Source organism: Mastigoproctus giganteus, chromosome 8 (assembly GCF_048544385.1).
Source record: "Mastigoproctus giganteus isolate SK-2022 chromosome 8, ASM4854438v1, whole genome shotgun sequence".
Lineage (NCBI taxonomy): Eukaryota > Metazoa > Arthropoda > Arachnida > Uropygi > Thelyphonidae > Mastigoproctus > Mastigoproctus giganteus.
The window spans coordinates 67,719,685-67,747,500 of record NC_143582.1 but is presented as its reverse complement, the minus strand read 5'-3'; the positions used below and the strand labels follow the sequence as shown (position 1 = coordinate 67,747,500).

At 36.4% G+C, this 27,816-nt stretch overlaps 1 protein-coding gene across 4 annotated transcripts in view; it reads right to left on the bottom strand.

Annotated features, from left to right (window-relative positions):
• The window catches only part of LOC150081594 (cell division cycle and apoptosis regulator protein 1-like), a 550,339-nt gene that overhangs the window by 127,692 nt on the left and 394,831 nt on the right, over positions 1 to 27,816 (bottom strand). For all 4 annotated transcript variants that reach the window (XM_090380560.1, XM_090380561.1, XM_090380562.1 and 1 more), the window contains one exon: positions 5,481 to 5,585. In XM_090380560.1, the coding sequence (XP_090236686.1) occupies positions 5,481 to 5,585 (105 nt within the window). The remainder of the gene's footprint in view (positions 1 to 5,480; positions 5,586 to 27,816) is intronic.

The following is a 27,816-nucleotide window of genomic DNA, read 5'->3' as shown; positions in this document are numbered from 1 at the left end:
AACTTGTATCCCAACACAGTTATAACACTATATATATTTTTCAGTATCGAGTATAATCTACGAGTTCCGTTAATATAACTTCCGTATCAAGTTATGTATTAATTAATTATGTTACATTTGTAATCTAAGTCATTATATGTATTTAGTTAAAAAGTACAATTTAATTGACAACGAAGCTTACGCTGTCTAGTTCGGGATATAATGTTGTATCATATAACAAAGGCGACAAATTACGAACGGTAAATCTACGGACACTTAAGTATTAATTAACTTCCAAATCATCATCATCATCATCATCAGCCATTTTCAATCCACTGCAGGATGAAGGCCTCTCCAGCAACTTTCCAGTTCCTTCTGTTTTGAGCACCGGCCATCCATTTACTACCCAACAACTCATGAATTTCATCTATCCATCTCCGCCTTTGTCTTCCAGGTTTTCTTCTAGCTCCTCTTGGGTACCATTCTGTTATTTTCTTAGTCTATCTATCATCATGTCTTCGAGCTATGTGTCCTGCCCAAGACCATTTTCGTTCTTTAGTTTTGATAAGAATGTCCTTTACTTGAGTTTGCTGCCTAATCCATGTGTTTCTCTTCTTATCTAACAGTCTGATTCCCAATATAATTCGTTCCATTCTTCGCTGTGTAGTTCTCAGCTTCTCTTCCATTCTTTTGATGAGTGCCCAAGTTTCACTTCCATAAGTCATGGTGGGGAGTATACAGTGATTCATTATTTTACGTTTCAGACAAACTGGGATATTGCTCTTCAGTATGTGACTATATTTCCTGAATGCTATCCATCTAAAATTTATTCTTCTTTTGACTTCCAGCCATTTATCATTATTACAGCTAATAACTTGTCCCAGATAAGTATATGACTCCACCTTTTCAATTACTGCTCCTTCAATCATTATTTCCCTTTCCGTGGCATACTTGTTCATCATTACTTTTGTTTTAGCCATATTCATCTTTAGTCCAAAATCCTTACTAACTGTGCATAACTGAATTAGAGGAAAACTGTGGAAAGAATTAGAGGAAAATTCTTTTCCTCTAATTCTTTGGAATCGTGGCTTATGACCACAATGTCATCTGCAAATCGTAAATGGTTTAGGTACTCTCCGTTCACATTGACTCCTTTCTACGACCAGTCTAATCTTCTGAAAGCTTCCTCAAGGGCAGCAGTAAACTGCTTCGGAGATATTGTGTCTCCTTGTCGAACTCCTTTCTCGATTTTAAATTTGCTACTGTCTTTGTCTAGTCTAATGAAGGAGGTAGCACTCTCATATATTTTTTATTCAAAATCATAACATATGGGATATCTATGCCTTGTATGTCCAGTGCCCGAAACATTGCCTTATGCTGTATGGAGTCAAAATGCCTTTTCATAATCCACAAATGCCAGGCATAATGGTGTTTTATATTCATTTGCTTTCTGCATTAGCTGTGATATTACGTGAAAGTGATCCATAGTTGAGAATCCTGTCCTAAAGCCAGCTTGCTCATTCAGTTGATTCTCATCAAGTATTCTTTCTAATTTGTTAGTAATGACCCTTGTGAACAACTTGTAGATGCGGGATAACAAGCTAATTGGTCTATAATTTCCAATTTCTGATTTATCTCCTTTCTTATGCAGCAAAACTATGATTGCATTATTCCACTGCTTAGGCGTCACACCTTTTCTAATGCACTTTGTGAAGAGCCTTGCCAGTTTTTGTGTTATGTCTCTTCTTCCCAATTTCGACAACTCTACAATAACTTCATCTTCCCACGGGTCTTTCCGATTCTTCAGTTTCTTCAATGCATGCTCTACTTCATCAGGAAGAATATCAGGTATGTCGCATGTGTTGCTACTTTGCAATCCATCTTCCCCACTGCTGGCATCATTTCCTCGCTCCTTGTATAATTCTCTATAGTAGTCTTCTGCTATTTGAATTATGCCTTCTCTGCTGTTTATAAGTACACCATCGCTATTCTTCAGTTTCAGTATCATTTGTCTTTCTGTATTACTGCTCATGGCTGCTGATTTAAATCCTTTGTTTTCCCTTAATGCTTGTTCTACTTTTCTTGTGTTAAATCTTCTTATGTCCTCTCTGAGTCTCTTTCTAATGGCTTTGCATAACTCAGTATACTCAATTTTCTTCCTATCAGTGTTTTTCTTGCTCTTCATTTGTCGTCTTCGGTTCATCATGACAAGTGTTTCTTGACTAATTTTTTCTTCTTTGGATTTCTTTTTCCATATAGGTTTCTTGGGCTTTATCACTTTCAGAAAGTTGTAATATCCTCGTCGATACCTTGGTGCTGAGCAGTCTGCTGAAGCTCAAACTTGTTCTTAAGTTCCAGTACATACTGCTTTTTCTCCTCCTCTGTTATCTCAAAAACCGTTGTATTATTTACTCGAGTCAGTTTTTTCCTTTCCTTTCCTACATTTTTATCAAGTGTACATCTTACCATTCTGTGATCACTTCCAACATTTACCTTATTCAGGACGGTAACATCATTCACAATATATCTTCTGTTAGTGAGGATGAAGTCGATTTCATTAGTTGTTAATCCATTTGGACTCTTCCATGTCCACTTTCTGTTCACCCTTTTCTTGAAAAACGTGTTCATTACTGACAGTCCTTGAGATTCTGCAAATTCCACACGTCTTTCACCTCTTTTATTTCTTTCACAAATTTCCCATAGTTCCTCTTTCTGCGCTGTTTTGCCTTTTTCCAACCTTAGCATTGATGTCCCCCATAATAATAGTGTAGTGGGTTTTCTGCTCATCTAGAAGACTCTCAATTTCGGTGTACATTTCTTCAACCTCTTCATCATCATCATGGCTCGATGTTGGTGCATAAATCATTATAATCTTTAGCTTGTACCTCTTAGAAATCTTGAGTATTAGTCTTGACACCCTTGGTGATATACTTTTGAATTCCAAAATGTTGTTTTTAAAATCTTTATGGACCAGAAAGTCAACTCCACCTTCTCTCCTTTCACTGTTTCCACTGGTGTACAGCAGATCAGATTTCCACTTGATAAACTTATATGTGATTCATTTCTTCTTCTTGTTTCAGCCAAACCGATGATATTCCAATTCACATTTTCTAATTCCTTTTCCAGCTCTAATATCCTGTCTTCACCGATGAGTGATCTTACGTTATAACAGGCCAAGTTCAGTTTCCGTGCACTTCCAAATCCCGCTGTCTCAATTCAGAATAAACTAAGGATCCTGACTAGGTCTATAAGCTACTTATAGAAAATAATTTGATATAACAATTGGTCAATAAAGTGGCTAAATATGTCTAAAAAACTTCTCGTTCAGCGGAGCTGCAACTTGTAACATGTGGATTTGATAGCTTTACCAATACTAAGTAATACCTACAAAATCTCTATCTAAATTAAAATTTAAACTAAGTATCGTAACTAGGAATATAAAGCTACTCTAGAAAATAAGTTAATATGCCAATTTAAGCTAATAAAACAGAAAACACCTCTCTATTCCAGGAGCAGAAAAAAACTGCCTACACAAGGCTAATCTCATTCTCAGGCATTAACAGGCATCTCTGGAATTTTCTGTGGAAAATTCAAAGAAAATTTTCAACAACAGCTATAATAAGTTTCAGCTGTGTGGACACAGTAGATGAAGCAAATTGCTGAAATATTGCTGGAACAAACTGCCCCTTCCAAAACCCCCATAACCTGCCCTGGCAGCCTGTCTGCATTGCTCAGAAAACTTCATATCTGACTGCACCATTACTCCCAGGTCTTTTTCATTTTCTACTACCTTAAGTGTAGTACCACACAGTTGGTATGTTTCTCTGGGGTTACTTCTACCCATATGCAGTACTTTGCATTTGTCAAGGTTAAACTTCAGTTGCCACTTCTTAGCCCATCTGCTCAAATTATCTAGATCCTGTTGCAGTAGCACACTGCCATTACTGTCATTAACAACCCTGCCAACCTTTGTATCATCTGCAAACTTCGACATTAAGCCTGATATACCTTCATCAATATCATTGATAAATATACAAAACAATGGTGGACCCAACACCGAACCCTGTGGGACTCCACTAATAACATTAGTCCATGAAGAGCAGCACCCATTGATTACCACCCTCTGTCTTCTCCCACTTAACCATCCTTTTATCAAGGATGGTTAAGTTACTAGGTCAATTAGTTTCCAATATGATTTCACAGTAAGTCTAGCCTATACAGTTTCAATAGAAATCATCCAATTACAATTGCTTGGCAGTTGAGCCTTGTCAAATCCTGTGGTCCACTTCGATAGCTGAAAGTGTGAGACTTGAGAGGTTGGGAAACACTGACTTACATCATGTAATACCATTGTGTATTATGTCTGTATAAGTCTTCACAGGTTGATGTGCATATTATGCAGGGTGAAAAAACCCAGATTAACTCATGGGAAAACCCTACTCCCTCTGCCTGCGATTGGCTAACTACAGTCCCAATTCAAGAAGTCTTTAGAAATTCCTCCATTTATGACAGGATCTCTCAACTCTCTTCTAGCGACAATTGGTGAAACAAATATACTCTCATAGAGGTCTTTTGTGGCCATAACCTTATCAAATGATTTACCAAAACAAGTACCATGTTTACATCAGAATTAGTCATCATTGCTGACTCGTGATAGAAAGTTTCCAGATCTGTAGACAGAGTTCATGTTTTCGACATCACCAAAAATTTAAAGCCACATCACTTATTTATTGTTCTGTGTGTGAATATTTCTGCTCTTAAAATAAACAGTATTTTATCACTAAATGACATAAAATGATAATGAGCAAAAAAAAAAAAAAAAAGTGCCCAGAGATGGGGGGGGGATTATTATTAACACCTGACATTTCAGTAGATGCTTTGCGCCCTTCGTCTGACACTAGAGAAGTCTAAGGGAACACCTACACCATAACCATGAGTAACTATTGAAGAGGAATGCACCTGAGCAGAAGTCAATAAAATAAAAAAGAAGGTTGCATAGATTCTATTCAGTTTTCCATTTTGTTTTATACTTAATGAAATATACTATGTACTTTTTTCCCATTATTATACCATGTCCTATAGGAATGAAGAAAAATTTTTGGATCTATGTGCTCACAAATTTATCCTTTCTTGTTAGGTGAAAAATGGAGCATACCTCACTGACAGTTGACATCACTATTTATGAGATTAAATGTTAAGTTTCGTTTCAGTTTTGATTAGTTCAAAAGCTTAATTATATAAGGAACAGTAACAGTCAGTCATCTCATATATCTCATTCAGACCTCCAAGTTAGCAGCTTATTTACTCACTCTTTTAGTTCAATGTTACAAATATATACTTCTAATCACACTATATTCTGAATACTTTGCTTGACTGACCATGCAAATTCACAAATAATGTTTTTTTTATTTTTTCCCCCCTTGTAAATAAATATTGGCAAAACAAAAAATAATTATGAAGAGCCATGCAACAACCTTCTAAGTAGTACATTCTTTACTTACTTTGTCATCATCTTTTAATTCGGGTGCTTCAAATAATGTTCTATAGATTCGAAATCCAAAATCTCTCATTAGCATTTCATTAAATAATTCTGCAAAGAGTGACACCTATAGAGCCAGAGATAATAAATAATCATTTAACATTCCAATAATGTAAAAGAGAAATTTTGTTAAATTATAATTAATAATTTGTTAAATTATTATCTGCTCCCAAACAGGGTAAATATGCACAATATTTATATGGTGTTCCTAAAAAATATTAATGTCCATTCTTTCATTTTTAAAATATAGTAAAAACTGAATTCAGACCTTTCAAACCAGAATATTTAAAAACCAATTCATACTTGCAGGTTTATTTTGTTACATTAATGATTGCTGGTTACTCAAGTATTCAATAGGCCCTAACAACAATAATATAGATAACTTCAGTGTGATGACAATCTGGTATTTGGACTTTTATAAAACAACCTGTACAAATAACTGAGGTGTAAAAGCATATAATGCACAAAAGATGTGAATAATATTCCCGCAATTTTCTGTGCACTAAAAAGCCACAGAAATAAAAGCTCTGTATAGTCGAACAGGTTAAAGAAAAATTCAAATTTTTGTATTTTTATTATATACCCAAATACAAAAGGTTACTGGAACCTGTAATATTCCAACAACGTGAATGGATTGAGAAAACAGAAGATAACTATTGAGATGGTACTAAGTTTTTGCAGATTTTAATTTTCAGAAGAGGAGACACAACCTCAGTACAGTTGAGATTTGCTTAAATAACAGGTGTGTGTGTGCGTTCAATAGTTATCACAAACAAGAAAGTATTGAAACTTAATTTGGTACAAATTGGTTGAAGGCTGCAAAGGCAAACACTTACTGACAATTTACTTAGGAAGCAAGGTAGAATTTCAATGCATCTAATGCTATTCTGAGTTATATTTTTCTTTGCGGTGGATTTGAGATTTATAGAGACTTAGCTGTTCAGAAGAAAAAAGGACAATGCTTATCCTTGATTTGACCTAAATTACTGATATCATTTAAATTGAATAACATCACCAAGAAGGTGAATCCAATATTCAATCTTTTCTTTATTAAAAAATAATATAAACTTTATTTCAATTAGTGGATAACCACAGTGGCTTCCAAAGTTTTAAGGAAGTTAATTACACTGAAGGGACACACAGCTGCAGAGAGTAAAAGCACATAACACAGAATACTGATACAAATTCACTGGGAAAGGAAAAATGAGAGTAGGTGTGTTTTATATGCTTAATGAATCTGATAAGTATAATGTGCAATTGTGCAGAGAAATAGATGGGGCCAGTAAATTAGAGTGTCTTATAATGGGGGGATTTTAATTTCCCAGATATTGACTGGAATTTGTGGATTGGTCACTCACACACTAGCAAGGCTTTTGTGGATTTATTGGATGATTGTTTTCTACAGCAGCATGTTCGGGAGGCAATGAGAAGGAGTAACACTCTTGATCTGATTATCAACTGTTGAGTCAGTTTGGTGTGACATAAGCACTGCGAAAGCAAAAATAAGAGTAGGAGTGTGTTATAGGCCTAATGACTCGAATGAGTACAATGAACAATTGTACAGAGAAATGGAGTGGGCTAGTAAATCGGAATGTCTTATAATGGGGGATTTTAGCTTCACAGATATTGACTGGAACTTGTGGGTTGGGCACTCACACACTAGTCAGACTTTTGTGGATTTATTGGATGATTGTTTTCTGCAGCAGCATGTTCGAGAGGCAACCAGAGAAAGTAATACTCTTGATCTGGTTATCAGCAGTGATCATTCATGTATTAGGAATTTGCAGATAAAAGAACCACTAGGTGGCAGTGATCACAGTGTACTGACGTGGGATTTACTTAAAGATTTAACTACTATCAGGGGTAAAGGAAAGGGTGTTTGCTTCCGTAAAAGCGAGTACAGTGGTCTCCGACAGTTTTTAAATTCTGTACAGTGGGATCAACTGACGATGTTACCAACAGTAAATTCTAAGTGGGAAGCATTCAAGGAATTAATCGTGGAAGCTACTAAAAGGTTCATACCTATTAAGAAATATTGTTCAAGGTTTAGGCCTAAATGGTTGTCAAATGAACTAATGAGACTCGTAACAGAGAAGAAAAATGCATGGGATGCATATAAATTATCAAGCGACTCAGAAGCATATGGCAGATATAAGTTAATCTGTAATCAGGTCACAAAGGAGGTTCGGCAGGTGAAGGCAGATTACGAGAAATCCTTGGCAAAAGATGCTAAGAAAAACAGCAAGGATTTCTTTACTTATATAAACTCTAAAAGGAAGGGGATGAATCTGATCGGTCCACTTGACATCGATGGTTCGACTGTTGATGATCCTGCTCAGATAGCAAACAAACTGAATGAGTATTTTGCATCTACATTCACACGAGGAATTATTAAGGTTTGAAAATGGCAGAAGGTTATCAAATTGTAGCAAGATACTTAATGATTTTGTAATAACCGAGAGCAAAGTGGAAGAGAAATTGTTGAAGTTAAACGTAAGAAAAGCACCTCGGGTGGATGGGATCTATCCAGTTATATTAAAGGAGATGGCAAAGCAACTAAGCAAACCCTTAGCCATAATTATGAGAGCATTCCTTGGACTCAGGGGAGGTTCCCACGGACTGGAGATGTGCAAATGTATCCCCAATTCACAAAGGGGGATCGAAGGATGACACGAGTAATTACAGACCAGTTAATTTAACTTCTGTTCCGGGTAAAATAATGGAGTCGCTGGTTAAGGATGCATTGCAGGATCATCTAGACAAGACTGCAGCAATAATTCAGACACAGCATGGGTTTGTTAAGGGAAAGTCTTGTCTGACAAATTTGATAGGATATTATGATGTGGTTACAAAGGAACTGGATGCGAAAAATAATTTTGATATCATATATTTGGATTTCAGGAAAGCTTTTGACACTGTTGCGCATGGAAGACTATTGTACAAATTGGAGCAGAATGGTATTAAGGGTAAGTTGCTACAATGGATAAAAGGATGGTTAAGTGCTAGAAGACAGAGGGTGGTAATCAATGGGTGCTGCTCTTCTTGGACTACTGTTATTAGTGGAGTCCCACAGGGTTCGGTGTTAGGTCCACTGTTGTTTTGTATATTTATCAATGATATTGATGAAGGTATGTCAGGCTTAATGTCGAAGTTTGCAGATGATACAAAGGTTGGCAGGGTTGTTAATGACAGTAATGGCAGTGTGCTACTGCAACAGGATCCAGATAATTTAGGCAGATGGGCTAAGAAGTGGCAACTGAAGTTTAACCTTGACAAATGCAAAGTACTACATATGGATAGAAGTAACCCCAGAGAAACGTACCAACTGTGTGGTACTACACTTAAGGTGGTAGAAAATGAAAAAGACCTGGGAGTAATTGTGCAGGCAGATATGAAGTTTTCTGAGCAATGCAGACAGGCTGCCAGGGCAGGTCATGGGGTTTTGTCAATGATATATAGGAATTTTGCTAGCAGGGAAAAGGAGGTGATTATCCCTCTGTATAAGGCAATGGTCAGGCCACGGCTTGAGTACTGCGTACAGGTCTGGAGGCCTCATTTTAGGAAGGATGTAGATTTACTTGAGTGTGTACAGAGAATGGCAACAAGATTGGTGAGGGGAATGAAGGGTTCCTCTTACCAAGAGAGGCTTAAGTTCTGCAAATTGCAGTGGCTGGAGACTAGGCACCTGCCCGGTGATCTGATTGAGGTATATAAGGCCTTGAATGGGTTGGGCACGCTGAATTCTGATGGGATCCTTCCACTTGTTCAGATTACGAATCTAAGTGGGCATAAATTCAAATTAAGAAAAGACAGATGTAGAATAGATGTGCAGAAATTTTCCTTTAGCCAGCGGGTGGTTAATTGCTGGAACAAACTTCCATCTGTCATTGTGGAAGTTGATAGGTTGAATAAATTTAAGGAGGAACTGGACAGGCATTTGGAGGGAATGGTGTGATTTTTTTTTTTTTTTGGCTGATGCTGCATAAGCTCATACATTTGCTTTCTTGCATCACATGCCACTACTACTACTACTACTACTAATAGTGATTCTTCATGCATTAAGAATCTGCAGACAAAGGAAATAAATCCCACTTCAGCACACTGTGATCACTGCCACTAGGTGGCAGTGATCACAGTGTGTTGAAGTAGAATTTACTCAAAGAGGTAACTACCATCAGGGGTAAAGGGAAGGGTTTTTGTTTTTGTAAAGGTGACTACAGTGGTTTGAAACAGTATTTAAATTCTATACGGTGGGACCAACTGATGATGTTACCAAAGGCAAATTCAAAATGGGAAGCATTCAAAGAATTAATCTTGGAAGTTACTAGGCTTTTCATACCCACTAAGAAATATTGTTGAAGCTTTAGGCCTAAAATGGATGTCAGATGAGCTAATTAGATAAGTGGCAGAGAAGAAAAATGAATGGGATACATATAAATTAACAGGTGACACAGAAGCTTATGATAGATATAAACTTGTCTGTAACCAAGTCACAAAGGAGGTTAGGCAGGCAAAGGCAGATTACGAGAAATCTTTGGCAAAGGATGCAAAGAAAAACAGCAAAGAGTTCTTTACTTATGTAAACTCTAGAAGGAAGGAGATGGAATCAGATTGGTCCACTTGATATCGATGGTTCCTGCTCAGGTAGCTAACAAACTGAATAATTTGAATCTAGATTGACACATGAGGGAGGGGGAAGGCCAGAGGTATATTAAACTCGGGAAGTAAGCTAGATAATCTTGTAATAACTGAGAGTAAAGTGAAGTTGTTGAAGATAAACATAAGAAAGGCACCTGGGGTGGATGGAATCTATCCACTTATATTAAAAGACAAGAAGGAAGTAAGCAAACCCTTAGCCATAATTATGAGAGCTTCCTTGGATTCAGAGGAGGTACCCATGGACTGGAGATGCGCAAATGTGACCCCAATCCACAAAGGAGGATCAAAATCAGACACGGGTAATTACAGACCTGTTAGTTTAACTTCTTTTCCAGGGAAATTAATGGAGGCACTGGTTAAAGAAGCATTGCAGGATCATCTAGACAAGACTTCACTTATAGATCGGTCACCGCATGGGTTTTTTAAGGGGAACTCTTGCCTGACCAATTTGAGTGGATGTAGTCACAAAGGAACTGGATGCAAAGAATAACTTTGATATCATATATTTGGATCTTAGAAAGGCTTTTGATACTGTTGCACATGGAAGACTGCTGCACAAATTGGAGCAGTGTGGCAATGGAGGCAAATTGCTGCTATGGATAAAGGGATGGTTGAGTGGCAGAAGACCGAGAGTGGTAATCAATGGACACTGCTCATCGTGGACTAATATTTTTAGTGGAGTCCCCCAGGGTTTAGTGTTGGGTCCATTGTTGTTTTCTGTATTCATCAATGATATGATGATGGTATATCAGGCTTAATGTCCAAGTTTGCAGAAGATATGGAGGTCAGCAGAGTTCTGAATGACACTAATGACAGTATGCTGCTGCAAAAGGATCTAGAAAAGTTGAGAAGATGGGCTGAGAGGTGGCAACTGAAGTTTAACATTGACAAGTGTAATGTACTGCATATGGGAAGCAGTAACCCCAGAGTAACGTATCAACTGTGTGGCACTACACTGACAGTGGTAGAGAGTGAAAAGGACCAGGGGGTAATTGTGCAGGCAGATATGAAGTTTTCCGAGCAGTGCAGACGGTCTGCAAGAGTAGCTCATGGTGTCTTGTTAATGATATACAGGAATTTTTCTAGCAGGAATAAGGCCGTGATTAGCCCCTTGTATAAGGCAATGGTCAGGCCCCAACTTAAGTACTCTATACAGGTCTGGAGGCTTCATTTTAAGAAAGATGTAGAGCTGTTGGAACGAGTACAGAGAAGGGCAACAAGATTAGTGAATGGAACAAAGGGTTACTCTTATGAAGAAAGGCTTAAGTTTTGCAAATTACAGTGTCTGGAGACTAGGCACCTGCGAGGTGGTCTGATTGAAGTGTATAAAGCCTTGAAGCCTTTGTGCATGCTTAATGCTGACGGGATTCTTTCTCTTCCTCAGAATAATCGCCTGAGAGGGCATAAATTCAAATCTAGGAAAGACGGTTGTTGGATAGATGTGCGGAAGTTTGCCTTTAGACAGCAGGTGGTTGATTGCTGGAACAAACTTCCATCTATCGTTGTAGAAGTTGATAGCTTAAACAGATTCAAGGCAGAACTAAACAAGTTCACTTGTCATTTCTTTTTTTTTTTTTTTTTGGGTGGTGCTATATAAGCTTGCTTTCTTGCATCATGTGCCCTTGCTAACGCTAATTTTGGACTATGACATGAATTGTGCAATTTTATCAATACATGCAATTGCACAATTCATGTCACACAATATTGTTATTTTATATAAATACTTGTTGACATTAGACATAAAGAATAGAAAGCTTGTGAGTTTGAAGTGAAACTGAGAATGGGTACTCACTGGCTGCTGCACTGCAAATGTTGACGCTAATTCAGATAAGAATACTCATGGAAATAACTGCATAAAAAACATACAGAAGGAATCATTACATAACCTAACTGCACACTTTTAGATAAAGTGTAAGAGATATTCTGAGATAGCATGGCAGATTCTGATTTGTATGAACTTAGCGGCTATTAGGAAAAGTAATGCCAAGAGTAAAAGACAGAGACCCATTTTTCTAGATGCTGAGGAAGCAACACTTCTTTCCCAGAAATAATACTCCTGAGCAACACAAAAAAAAAAAAAAAAAAACAGGGGGGGGGACGTTACTTTTAGAAATGACAAGTGATCTTGTTTAGAAATCTGAATTTACTAGATTTCTAATTCTCTCTGTTCAAATCTTAAATGTGAACTACATGGCATTCTTTAGAGCAGTGGTGGGCAACCTTTTTTGGCATGAGGGCCGATTCAGGGGGGAAAATGTTTGTGGACTGCATTATAAATGGTACAGGCAAACTTCTACTTACGAACTTTCAAGAAATGAACAATTCGTATTTATGAACATTGCACAGACTAATAAATTGAGATTCCCAATTCATTTATAACACAGAACCCAGTCCTTATAGCATTTTATGAAGCGAAATTCACTGATATTTTCCGATGTACGATGGAAAATGTTTAGCCCAGTAATTCTATGTTCTGTGTCATACTGAATGGTGTTATGTACACTTCTTTTAATTCTGTAATTTCTCTTTATATGCTATATCGAATGTTCATCAGTTGCTGAACATATTCCACATGTTAATGTGGTGCACATTTACATATACAGGCAGTTCTCGCTTTACGAGTTTTTTCCCCTAAGTATCAAGTATCAACAAAATCGAAAATATGAACATTAATTGAAAAAATGATTGTTAAACATTCATAAATAGTGGATTCCAAACCATGCACATAGCTATACAATACAGTGCACCCCATTTTACGATATTAATCCGTTACCATCGTATCGCAAAAATATCATAACGTGAACCCAATAACACATTGTTTTTTGAGAATTCATTCCACGACCTCAGAAGTTCAAATTTTCGCAATATAATTCCCTAAAAGGTCATTTTTATAGTGTAAATTGTTTTAGTTACCAAGTCAAAACATTAAACACACTTACACTTTCATCATTATCACATGCTCTGATATAAGAACCAATTTTGAATGCCTTTGTGATATTTTTCTAAAGCACATTTCTGGAGGTCATGACCATAAAACAATAAAAAATGCACTTTCCAGTTTATTGGGCTTTTCTGTTACTGGAAGCATTATAAACGGGTAGTAAACTCGATCTTCTTGCATTTGCAAAAATACCGATAGCTAGAATTGTGTGGTTTCTTACGTTATTATGGTGAAATGTGTTTCCTGAAATCTTCAATCGTATAAAAAAGTAAATTTTCAAATCGTCTCTTCATTCCTTTTATTTTAAGCTTCGTAAACTTGTTACTCCACGCAAATCGTGTTAGTTGCAATTTGTGTGTGCCGTTAAAAAATGCTTATGCATGCAATCATGAAATTTATAATTAAAAGAGAAGATTATCTTGGAAACAAACGCCTCTTGAAGCATTTCTGAAGAAGAAGATGACTCCTTGAGGAACAACCAAGGTGTGCCCAGCCAATAATGAGTGATCAACGAGCGTGCATTTAGTCAATGATGATGAAGAAGAAGAAGAAGAAGAAGAATAAACATTCTTTAAAATTTGTAAGTCATAAATAATTTCTCTATTATTATAATAATTTGCCTGATTTTGCAGGCTACGTTTTCATTTCTTTGGATAAATCAATCATTGTTTAAACATAAACTAATTAGCTAACTTATTCCACCTAAAATGGATCACACAATCTGGATGACTTGTGTGAGAAAAAAGGAACAGAAATTAACAAAGTGCTTCAAAAACATTAATGAGGTGATCGTGTGGTTTTTTAGGTGTGGAGATCAACACCAAAAAAAAGACATCATGTTCTTGAAAGGATCTAAAGATGGGTAACATGCCCGGTGAGAATGGCAAAAGGGCATCCATAAGAGGAAACTGCATATGTGGATTGCACAGCTTGGAAACCAGGCACTTTAGAAACTTGATTGAGGTGTTTAAGGCTCTGAGCGACAAAAGTAAAATGAATAAGGATGAAATTTTTACGGTTATAAATGATTCTAGAACTACCAGTCATAAATTCAAATTAAGGGGGGGGAGAAGTTTAGACTGAATTCAAAGGAAGGATCTCATAAGCTACTTGGAGATGATGACACATTTAAAGGGTGGTTTTGGAGATGGAAGGCTTGTCATGGGATATCTCAGGTTAGTCTTGTAGGCAAATCTGCATTTGGTGATATAACAGCAGCAGAAGTGTTACCTGAATTATTTCTGCATAATGTGATTCAAGATGGTATAAATTCACACATGAACAGTTGTAGAACTGTGAAAAAACAGCACTGAACTATAAACCTCTCACCAATAAATCACTGGATATTAAAAAAGCACCTAACAAAGTGGGCATGAAAACTAACAGAGAGAGAGAGAGAGAGAGATACTGGAAATCACGAGCCATTGTGCACTGGTAAAAGTTGAAGTCCCTGGTGTTTTAAGCACTTCAACAAAATCTTTACCCGTAATTTATAATAACTCCAATGCTAGGATCACAAGTGATATTTTTGCTTCATGGTTTGATAGTGAGTTTGTACCATTGATGAGATGCTACATACTTTCCAAAAAAAAAAAAAAAAAAAAAAAAGAAGAAGAAAAGGCTCTTATTGTTGGATCACTGTGCAGCTCATCCTTCGGGCTGATGTCCTGAAATTGAAAGATGGCAAGATCAGAATTGCATTTCTGCCAAGGAACAGAACTGCAGCCCAGGGATCAGGGCATTATTTGAGCCTTCCAAAACTATTACCATGATGAGCTACTTGCTGGTGTCGTGAACTCAGAAATCCAAGTTCTAGAATTTATGAAAACACAACACAGAAAGATTTTGCATACGATATTGGATTAGTAATTAGCATGGAAGAAAGTAATTGCAACAGAAGCAATTGAAAACTGCTGGAAAAAATGTATCGGAAAAGATGAGATCACTAATAATAGCCTTTAATTAGCAGCATTTTCAGAACAAGAAGGAAAGGATGCTTGTAGTATACTGGTGGTAGTTTTGGAGCAAATGGCCTGGTTGCTTGGGTTGAGGTGGATGCAGAAGCTCCAGTTGTGCATTACCTGAGCGAGGAAGAAATCGCAACCTCTGTGAGTAGTGGGAAGACAACTGACAAAGAGAAGGCCAGTGACACAGGAAGTTTTATTTTTTTATTTTTTTTTTGGTAGTTGTTGGCGCATCGACTTCTGTGGCCATAATGCACCTCCCAAGGTTTTTGCAGTACTTTGATCCAAGTCCAAGGCGGGATTCGAACCCGCAACCTTTGGGTTGCCAGGCAGGCACTTTATCCACCAGGCTAGCCCAGGACACAGGAAGTGACTCAGAAGACAATCTGGATGACTTGTGTGAGAAAAAATCAGAAGAAATTAACAAAGTGCTTTGAAAACATTAATGAGGTAATCACGTGGTTAGAATTTCAGAGTAATAGTGAACATCTTCATTTACTGCAGCTGACCCACATTAAGAATGATGTACTGAAAAAATGCTGTCATCAGTTCTGGCAAACAAAATTAGGACTATTTCAAAATGTATGCATAAAATGTAAGTGCATAATAACATTGTGTATTAGAAGAATGTAAAGGGAATGACATAGCCTTTAAGGTTTGTCTTTTAGTCTGTATACTTATTAAACAAATACTTTACTAATATTTTATAAGTAAAGTCTATTTCTGTTAAAAAAAACCTGAGAAAAAAAATTTTTATAAGTTTTTTTTGTATAACATGCTTTGCTTATAATGTGGGTATTAAAGTTGTTGCCTGAAACTGCATTATAATGAGGTTGCACTGTATATGTTACTTTGGAATTACTGCTACCCAAATGCAGTATTCTGCATTTATCAATGTTAAATTTCAATTGGCATCTTTCAGCAGATCAGCTTAATTTATTTGGCTCATCTTCCATTAGTATACCATCATCAGTGCCATTCACCAAACAGCCCAACTTTTGTTCATCAGCAAATGTTGACATTAAACTTTATGTACATACATCTATACTGTTAATGGATATTAAAAACAGCAAAAATGTCAAAATTATTTTTTGTATCCAGTTCCTTTTTGATTAACTTGCAGTATTTAATCAAATTGGTCAGACATGATCTCCCCTAAATAAATATGTTGTGACTGCTGTATATCTGTGATCCTATCAGTATGTTTTTCTGTTATTACTCACTTCGTTCTTTTTTCTCTCGACCTCAACACACATCTCCAGTCAGTACAGCCATCCTCTGAAACCAAGAATGCTCTCATATTTATGACTAAAGGTATATATACATCTTTTGCTGCTTCTTTTAAAAGAAATATATACACTCAAACTTCCCTATAATGAATTCAATAAATTCAGATAGAAAATTCATTACAGAGAAATTTCGTTATACAGAGAATATCTTTTTTATGGAAATTGTTATCTAATTAGAAAATGAACCTACATTTATTTTTAATGTATTTTATTTCAAAAACATACTTATTTAAATTACATGTTTGCACAATTTATGTGGGTAAGTACAGTCAGTCCTCGTATAACACGTGTTTACACTACATGAATTCGATCACACACGATTTATAAATAGGGGAACGATGTCGCATATAACACGAACGTAATTCGCTTATAGTAGTAGTAGTGGCATGTGATGCAAGAAAGCAAGTGTATAAGCTTATGTGGCATCAGCCAAAAAAAAAAAAAAAAACACACCATTCCCTCCAAATGCCTGTCCAGTTCCTCCTTAAATTTATTCAACCTATCAACTTCCACAACAGATGGAAATTTGTTCCAGCAATTAACCACCCGCTGGCTAAAGGCAAATTTCTGCACATCTATTCTACAACTGTCTTTTCTTAATTTGAATTTATGCCCCCTTAGGTTTGTAATCTGAACAAGTGGAAGGATCCAATCAGAATTCAGCGTGCTCAACCCATTCAAGGCCTTATACACCTCAATCAGATCACCGCACAGGTGCCTAGTCTCCAGCCACAGCAATTTGCAGAACTTAAGCCTCTCTTAGTAAGAGGATCCCTTCATTCCCCTCACCAATCTTCTTACCCTTCTCTCTCTACACGCTCAAGTAAATCTACATCCTTCCTAAAACGAGGCCCCCAGACTTGTACGCAGTACTCAAGGTGTGACCTGACCATTGCCTTATACACACCTCCTCCCTGCTAGCAAAATTCCTATATATCATTGACAAAACCTCATGACCTGCCTTGGCAGCCTGTCTGCATTGCTCAGAAAACTTCATATCTGACTGCACAATTACTCCCAGGTCTTTTTCATTTTCTACCACCTTAAGTGTAGTACCACACAGTTGGTACGTTTTTCTGCGGTTACTTCTACCCATATGCAGTACTTTGCATTTGTCAAGGTTAAACTTCAGTTGCCACTTCTTAGCCCATCTGCCTAAATTATCTAGATCCTGTTGCAGTAGCACACTGCCATTACTGTCATTAACAACCCTGACAACCTTTGCATCATCTGCAAACTTCGACATTAAGCCTGACATACCTTCATCAATATCATTGATAAATATACAAAACAACAGTGGACCTAACACCGAACCCTGTGGGACTCCACTAATAACATTAGTCCATGAAGAGCAGCACCCATTGATTACTACCCTCTGTCTTCTCCCACTTAACCATCCTTTTATCCATTGTAGCAACTTACCCTTAATACCATTCTGCTCCAATTTGTACAATAGTCTTCCATGCACAACAGTGTCAAAAGCTTTCCTGAAATCCAAATATATGATATCAAAATTATTTTTTGCATCCAGTTCCTTTGTAACCACATCATAATATCCTATCAAATTTGTCAGACAAGACTTTCCCTTAACAAACCCATGCTGTGTCTGAATTATTGCTGCAGTCTTGTCTAGATGATCCTGCAATGCATCTTTAACCAGTGACTCCATTATTTTACCCGGAACAGAAGTTAAACTAACTGGTCTGTAATTACTCGTGTCACCCTTCGATCCCCCTTTGTGAATTGGGGATACATTTGCATATCTCCAGTCCGTGGGAACCTCCCCTGAGTCCAAGGATGCTCTCATAATTATGGCTAAGGGTTTGCTTAGTTGCTTTGCCGCCTCCTTTAATATAACTGGATAGATCCCATCCACCCCAAGGTGCTTTTCTTATGTTTAACTTCAACAATTTCTCCTCCACTTTGCTTTCAGTTATTACAAAATCATTCAGTATCCTGCCACAATTTGATAACCTTCTGCCATTTTCAAACCTTAATAATTCCTCGTGTGAATGTAGATGCAAAATACTCATTCAGTTTGTTTGCTATCTGAGCAGGATCATCAACAGTCAAACCATCGATGTCAAGTGGACCAATCAGATTCATCCTCTTCCTTTTAGAGTTTATATAAGTAAAGAAATCCTTGCTGTTTTTCTTAGCATCTTTTGCCAGGGATTTCTCGTAATCTGCCTTCGCCTGCCTAACCTCCTTTGTGACCTGTTTACAGACTAACTTATATCTGCCATAGGCTTCTGAGTCACTTGATAAATTATATGCATCCCATGCATTTTTCTTCTCTGTTACGAGTCTCATTAGATAACCATTTAGGCCTAAACCTTGAACAATATTCCTTAATAGGTATGAATGATTTTATGCAAGATTTGCCTTTGTGTTTGCAGGAAACAGTAGTAGAACGCGGTGGAATCACCCCAACTGAACACAACACAGTAGGAATGAAGAGAAGATTCTGAAATTTTATTTGTTTTTATGATTTCGTAGAAGGGAAACACATTTCACATAATAACGTAAAAACCCACAGAATTCCACCAATCAGTATTATCGCAAATGTACAGTAATTAGATCGACTTTTACTACCCATTTATAACAGACTCCACTAGAAGGAACCCCCAACAAACAGGAAACTGCAAATTGTTTTTATTTTATGGTAGTGACCTACAGAAATGTGCTAAGCATGTAATATGTGAGAATAGTGTTTCCACCTTTACTGCATTGTTTATTCAGTTGCTACTTGTTCGCTTGTGTGTGTGTGTTTATGTATCTCAAGCTTGCCTCCTCATTTTTGTTCTTTTTATACTTGTGCTCTATTCAAAAATATGAGTAAAATACTTGAAAAAAAGTGAAAATGAAGCGATCTGGTGAAAATACTTCAGAGAGAAAAAGAAAAGCAATATCGATAGAAGAAAAATATGAAATTGTGAAGCGCTTTGAGCGGAATGAAAGAACATGCGATATTGTACTGCTACAGGCTTAAATGAGGGAATGCTGAGAACAATTAGAAAGAATGCATAAAAAATAAAAGCAACTTTCATAGCAGGAACAACACGATGTATAACAAAATCAATTAGATCAAGACACAAAGAATTGGCAGAGATGGAACGTCTTTTATCTGTTTGGATAGATCAAACGAAGAAGAGATCAGGAACAACTTTGCTTATAATAAAAGCAAAGGCATTGGTAATATTTGAAGACCTCAGAAATAAAGCTGAAAACCCTCAAGAAGGCCTCCCTTTACCGCCAGTAGTGGCTGGTTCAATAATTTCAGGAAACGTCACGCTTTCCATAATGTGAAATCATCAGGTGAAGCTGCTAGTGCAGATGAAGCAGTAGCAAAGGCATTTCTGCCAATACTGAAAAAAACTAATTGAGGAAGAGGGCTATACACTGGACCAAATTTTAAACTTTAATCAAACTGGACTGTATTGGAAAAAAATGCCATAATGAACATATATCTCAAGAGAGGAAGCACAAGCTCCAGGCTTCAAGGCTGCTAAGGATAGACTGACCATTATGTTAGGAGCAAATGCAAGTGGCGACTTGAAACTGAAGCCTGTTGTTGTTTATCATGCAGCCAATCCACGAGCATTAAAAAGGATCATAAGGACTACCCTGGGTGTTTACTTTAGGAACAGCAGAAGAGGGTGGATGACAGGGCAGATCTTCACTGACCTTCTACTAGAAGTGTTTGAGGATGTGTTTTGAAGCTACTGCAAAAAGAAAAATTTGAATTTTAAGATTTTAATTATTTTGGGACAATGCAACAAGTCACCCTCCAACCCTTGCTGAACTGTCACCAAACATTTTCCATTTTTTACCACCTAACACAACATTTCTTATCCAGCCACTTGACCAGGGAGTAATTTCTGCTTTTAAGCACTATTACACAAGACGCACATTTAAGATGCTGATATCAGAAGGCAAAAATGCACCAACAGTTAAAGACTCCTGGAAGCAATTCAACATAAAGAATGCAATTTACATAATTGTGGAGGCTTGGAACAAAGTGACAAAAGAATGCTTACATGGTGTTTGGCTGCCTCTCTTACCAGATTTTATTAATGATTTTAAAGGCCTTGATCCTGTGAATGAGCTTCCTAAATTAAAAGCACATTGTGTTTCCCTTGCAAAGCAGGTTGGCTTTGAGGAATTGGAGGAAGAAGATTTAGAAGAGTTGCTTCAGTCTCATGAAGAAGAACTTTCAACTGAAGAACTGCTACACTTGGTGCTGGAGGGTAGGTGGAAGATGAGGAAGACACGAAGTTGAATGCCTGAATGCTACCATAAAACAGCTTTCTACTTCAGTTTTAAATTCGTTTGAGAAAAGTATGCAATGGCTAGAAGATAACGATTATGATGCAGAAAGAAACAGAAGAGCACTTCATACTATTCGATCTGCTTTGGAGCCATATAAGCAGCTGCTTTGTGAAAGAAGGAAGATTGCCAAACAAGAGAAACTAGATGTCTTATTTTATGAAAACACCCAAGAAAGAGACAGAAAATGAGCCACAGCCCTGTAGTTCTGGCGTGACCACATTTCGTCCAAAGTCCTCATTGGCATCTCCTCCACCTCCCAGTTCCGATAATGATGACAACCTGCCACCACTTTCCTCATAATTCCGCTGCTTCAACCCTTTCTCAAGTCCTTTCCTTCAAGCTGTTTTCATTTATTTTTAAGGTAAGAATCTAAATTTAAATGATTAAACTATTAATTTTACATTTTTCAACTGTGTTTTTAAGTGTTTTATTATGATTATTTATTGTGTTTGGTAATGTTTTGGTTACAAATGTGTGTCCAATCTTGGGTGGTCGGCACCTAACCCTATTTTTCCCATAGGGCCTGTTGTTTATATTGCATGATTTTGCATTGCACGAGGGTTTCTAGGAACACAACTATCGTGTTATACGAGGACTGACTGTACTATAAATTTAAAAAAAAAATTGGTAATTTTTGTTTACACAGTACAATTAAAAAATGTCTGATTCTCAAAGAAAATTTCACACTTATTCAGAGCATTAAAAACATTATCTGGAACATTTTTATAAAACTGGAGACCCAGATGAACCATTTTAAATGGCTTGAATAATTTCTTTGTGAGTTGCCTTTTCTATGGGTTGGGTTGTTCTGATGTGCCTTCCAATCATTGTTAATTTCTTCGTGATCATGTTCGCATCTAACACTGTTCAGCAGTAGTTCATCTTTACTTCAATGTTCTGTTGTAGCCATATCTTGATCTACATTAACATAATCATCCAGTGTTACATAATTTTCTATGTTTCAAGATTATTCTAATAATTCCCAAAAGCTTTTTAACTGTGAAAGCAGCAGTTCATCTTGTTCATCCGGTTGTCATTCGACTTCTGTATTCAATGCAAATCTCGCTTTCGACAAACAATATTGAATTGAACAAACAAAATAATACTGACAACATTTGTCCAAACTTTTATCCATTCAGAGATGCAATCTCTAATATTTATATTTTAACTTCCAAGATTCTGTTTTCTTACAATGAATTGATAATCTTCATTAATATTCTCTTTTGATGATGAAATTTAAAATTTTTAATTATAACTTGGTCCATTGGCTGGAGTTTGGTGGTAAAAGCAACAACACCTTCACACTTTTAAGTTTGGTAGAAATACTGGCAGGATGTGCAGGACAGTTGTTAGTAATCAATATGATTTTTCTTTTTTCTTTTGTTTTATGCCTGTCTAGTTTTAATATCCATTCTTTGAAAATATCACATCATCCATGCTTTTTTTTTTTTTTTTTTTTTTTATTAAAGGTGTAGTCAACTTTCAATGATTTTGTGCCTCTAAAACATCTTGGGTTTTTTGATTTTCCGATGACTAAAAGTCTTAATTTTTCACTTCCAGTCATATTGGCTCCAACTAGCACAGTGATTCTTTCTTTCTTTGTTTTCCACCAAAACATATATCATTCTTAAAAACAAGAGTGTTCTATTAGGAACACATTTTGTTTTCCTAATAGAACAAAAGAATAAGCCCATTTTGTCAGCATTAAAAATGTCTTTAGGTTCGTATTCTTCTAAAATCTTCTTTAAGGTGTTGTTCCTCCAATTATTGCAATCTTCTTCATTTACATCAACACTTTCTCCACAAATAACCTTTTCCATAATTCTGTGGCACTTCTTAAATTTATCTAACCATCCAGTGCTCATATTAAATTCTGTATGTCCAAGCGACTGTGCAAATTTCAGACCTTGTTGCTTAATTATTGGACCTGATATTGGTATATTCTTTTCATGTATCATTTGCACCCATTTTAGGACAGTTTTATCAACAACTTCGTATACACACAACTTAATTTGCTTCTTGTCTACTCCTCCTTCAATTGCATTTAAAATTGATTCTTGATTTTTTAAACTTGTAGAAACACTGCTTGCAGGTATGTTTTATTTCTCCCAATATCTTTTTTCCTAAAACCCTGATTAATATCATGAAGAATCTTGGCTTTATCAGTAATACTTAAACACCTTTCTTCGACATTGTTTCTGCAACGGTAAAAATTATTTGACTGTGACGGGCTGTAGCACACTGCCGATACATACACCGTGTAGCCACCGCAAACTTTGCTGCGCTGGCCATAGAGTAAATTGTTAGTACTGCCTACTCAGTGACTTTCACTTGTCAATTTAACAGCAACACACAACCTTTCTATCAATCACTTTGAAGAAATATGCAATTTTGTGAGTTCCTTTTATTTTGCTTTCATTCATATATACATGAAAGAAAATTTATTGTTAATGTATGCTGTATGTTACTTTCCAGAAAAAAAAACACACACACACACACACACACAAGAACATACAGCCTAAGCGATTGATGAAAAATCATTCTAAAAGAATGAAATTTAAAATATTCCATGAAAACTATCATATGTATAATGATTGACAGGGAATTCACATGGTATGGTTGAGGTGAGAAGCGCATGTTACTAAAAACCGACTACCGAAGCATTCTACATATTGCCACTGGCATGGTTTCCCAGCAGAGAATTTTGTTTTCCCCTTAGCCAACATCAATTTACAAATCTACCCTACTTCTTGCAAAGTTTATGAAAACTTTTAAGAAAACCCATTTGGTTTTATTCCTGTAACAAAAATGAAACAAAGACCCTTCCTGAGGGCATCAAGGCCACAAGTGTTCACTAACAGGATGGTTAATTTCAGATGTTAATGACTAATTTCGAAGGGAAGGAGGCCGTATTATATTTGAGTGGCTGTTTAGCAGTAAATGTTCCAAAATCTTTAAAAATGCTTTTGCTAATTTTTTTAAAAAATTCGTTATAGACTAACACTTCGCTATAGGGGTTAATTTTACATGTAATTTTCTTTAAAGGTGTAATGTTTTGCGAAAAAATTCGTAAATGGAGAAATTTGTTAAACAGAAGTTCATAATAGAGAAATTCCACTATATATACATGAAAAGAAAAAAAAGGATAGATTCCATGAGCCCCAAGTTTTATTTCCTTTTAGCCTCAATAATTTCTTTTTCAGCTTCCTTTCATCATAAAATCAATTCACTCTCAGTCAGAATTAGGTATACTTCTGTTAATCCTCATTCCTATAAACTTTGTCATACATGAACGTAGATGCAAAATATTTATTATTTGTCAGCAACCTGTATAGGATCATTACTAGTTATAACATATATGCCAATATGGTTCATCACTTTCTTTCTAGTATAAACAAAAGCAAAGAATTCTAAGTTATTTTTCTTTGCTCTTTTAGCCAATTTCTCATAACCTGCCTTAACATGCTTAACCCCTCCCCCTCCCCCCATAGTAACTTGATTACACACTAATTTATATTACCTGTAGGTTTCTGTGTCTACCAATGACAAATTATAATCATCCCACACACTTTTCTTAATCACTAAACGAAATGCAATTATATTTCAGTAGGAGAAATAACTATTGTTACCTTAGCATATTCCACATGAACAGTTGGACTCCCTGGCCCTGAGCAGGACACTCAGTCACCACACAGCATCTGTTACCTTTGAAATCAATAAAAAAAAAAATGACCAAAAGTATTGGGCTGAATATTCAGCTGGCTCTTGGTAGGAGCATCAGTGGTGTAATGACCAGACTTAAAACCAAATTTGATTATGGAAAATAATCATTTAGCACCACACATAAGCTGTGACCTGGAATGGAGGAGTCTTTCAAACACCTTGCCCAATATATAGGCAGCAGGAAATCGGATGGTAGGCTTTGAAAACATTGTCCATCCGGATGGGTCCTTGAAAATAAACTCAAGATTTATATGTTTCCACCTAGATGGACAAAGGCTTTCTTGCAGGCAGGTGTTGAATAGGTGGATTAAATCACCCCCCCCCCTTTGATCAAATCCAGGCAGTGCTTCATTGCACCTGGTTTTGTGTATCACCACATCTGCTTCCTCCCTAGAAAATCAAGTTCCAAAGATATAAAATAGCGCATTTCACTGTCAGCAATTACTACATGCTGAACATCTGTGTTATTCACTAGATCATTGAAGTTCACAATGTGGCACACTGGAAGACACTAATGGGTTCACTGATATTTCTGAAATAAATCTCATTAACTAAATCTTCCTCGGTGAGTGAATCCTCAACATCTAACATGATCAGGTTGTGGGCCCCTCACCCTCAGAGTCTGCAGCCATAGCCCTGTGTCTTCCATACCTTCATAGCATTTGATTTCGTTGAGATCTTCTTTCATATCTGCCTGAACAATAACAGTGGCTGATCTTTCTGAGGCTTTTAACCTTTATGCAGTCAAGCTTTGCCTTTTAAGTACTTTACTAATATCATCATTAGTTGTAAACATGCGATTCCATTCACTTTAATGATAACCTTACTGTTTTCAGGCTCATTAGCTGGAATTTTAGGCATCTTTACCCCTGCAGTATATGATAAAGTAGGCATTGGAGTTGCCAGCTGCACATCAGATTTTGAAGCTGATTCAGCATTATCCATATTTAGCTGTTCATTCTCAATCAGTAACTGAAGATTTGATATTTATGCTTTTTAGAGCAGGAATACCATGTGCCTATGATGCACCTTTGTGTAAAGTCTTAATTCCCCTCCCCCTCAAAATAATAAATAATTATAGATGGTATTAATATATTTTAAAATGATCAATGAAAATATCCTTTCATTGATCGTTTCAAAATACAGCGGATTCCGGTTATTTGGGCTGCCGGTTAATCAGAAGCAGCCATTTATTTGGGACAAATCTTAAAAAACAGAACCCAATCGAGAAAATAGCCAGGGTTTACTTCGCTTAATTGGGACAAAATGCCGTTTAATCGGGGCAGGAGACCGCAGCACTGGAGATTACCCTACGATTGTCTCCGACTGTACCACGTAGTTCAGCCGGATTTCTGGCGGTCACAACCATAAAACAATTAGCAGTCACCTGTTTATTGGGCTTTTCTGTTAGTGCAATCTATCATAAATGGATAGTAAACTCGATCTTATTGAATTTGCGATAATACTAACATTCTGTGGGTTATAATGGTAAAATCTGTTTACACTTCCATGGAATCTTCAATCATATAAAAAAAATAATTTTCAGAATCTTCTCTTCATTCTTATTTTTAAAGCTTTGTAATTCGTTACTCCGTTCTCACTTGCACGTATTGTGTTACTTGCAATTTGTGTGTGCCGTGTTTTTTGTTATTGATTGCTTATCTTTTTACTGTTTTAAATCTTAACCCCCACCACAAATATCAGTGAACAGAAATGTCAACTAGTTTAGTTAGCATGTACATATTACAGTACGTATTAATTATTCCAATTATCACATATATAATCTTCCGAATTTCACGTATCATTTAATTTTTTAATTGGTAAGGTAATAAAGGGTAAATTTGTGCTTAACATATCTTTGCTTTTATAGCCTGTGGATAATATTCCTCCTATTTTTGCTAATTAGAATCGCTGTTTAATAGAATTAAAATTCAATTCACAAATGTGATCATAATGACAGGCGCTTACTACACATCGTATAGTGAATGGTACTTTACTATGGTGAGTTTGTCGTAACATGATTTGATTGTAGAGTGAACTAATTGTAAAGGTGGGGGTACATTGTATTTTTAACTATTTACGTGAAACTTTGGATAATTGGGGCAGCCGCTTAATCGGGCCAAAATGCACTAGTCCCGATGTGTCCCAAATAACTGGAATCGACTGTACATTCATTTTATTTAATAACAAAATACATTTTGGAATTAAAAAAACTACAATTCTCAAACTTTATAACAACAACAAAACGAAAAAAAGGCTTTTATCAGAATGTTTATCATTCTATTTCTTATAATTCATGGTTGAAAACAAATTTTAGACGATAATGTAATGAGCTGGTAACTTTTTAGTAATGTTTATAGTAAAGTACAAATAAAAATAATCATTCTGGTAATTAATTTTTATTTATTTTAATTTCTGTATCCCCCCACCCAATTAAGTGCCTTTCTGCAATGCAAAACCTGCACACCCACACAATGGCTTTGCTAACAAGCCCTATCATCTCATGATACTCAAGGGAGGGCCTGGAGCATATGATAACGTAGGAATTGGAGTTGCCAGCTGCACATGAGACTTTCAAGCAGATTCAGCATTAGCAGCCTTTAGCTGTTCATTCTCTATCAGTAACTGTAGGAAGATCTTCTCTAACAAGCCATGGCACCTCATGATCTTCAGGGAGGATGCCTGCAACTATGCTCATTTTGCAAGCAGCACTCAACACGTGCCCAGGATATGAACTTGGTCCAGCTAAATGGGGAAAATTTTTTTATTTTGATGACAGGACTTCCTCCATCTTATCCTTGTATTCTACCCACTCTGAAGGGATTTTTGCCATATACATGCCATGACTGTATTGCATGCTATATCACTGATGCTAAAGCTATTCAATTAAGAAGATTGATTGAAAGATTAATGTAAGTCTATTGGAAGAGTTGACATTGCACAATTATTTTAATGGGACCAACGAGGTGCATAGACATTACATTTTGAACCTTTGCATTGACTGAGGTCAGTAGTAGCATCCAACCCCGCCCCCACCTCTTCTATACCGAAGAATTAACACCAAATTTGGTGATAGGGAAGGGAATTTGTATTTCCTCCCTGATGTCCTGCTAATCACCTCCATGTGGGAACACCTCTCAAAGTAACTTTTCTTTCCCCTCCCTTTCAATTGTTTTTTCACTTAGTTCTGGTGTATGTTTCATAAAATTAATATCCTGCAATCCTCTGCCTTATGTGTATTTTAAACCCATGCTTCATGTCAGCTTTTAGCTGACAAAACATATGCCATCAAAAGATTTTTTGTTTTTCATTCCATACGTGTTTTAACTCATAGTATACTTTTATTGTTCTTATTACTTCTAGCTCAAGAATATTTTTTCACTTTTACTA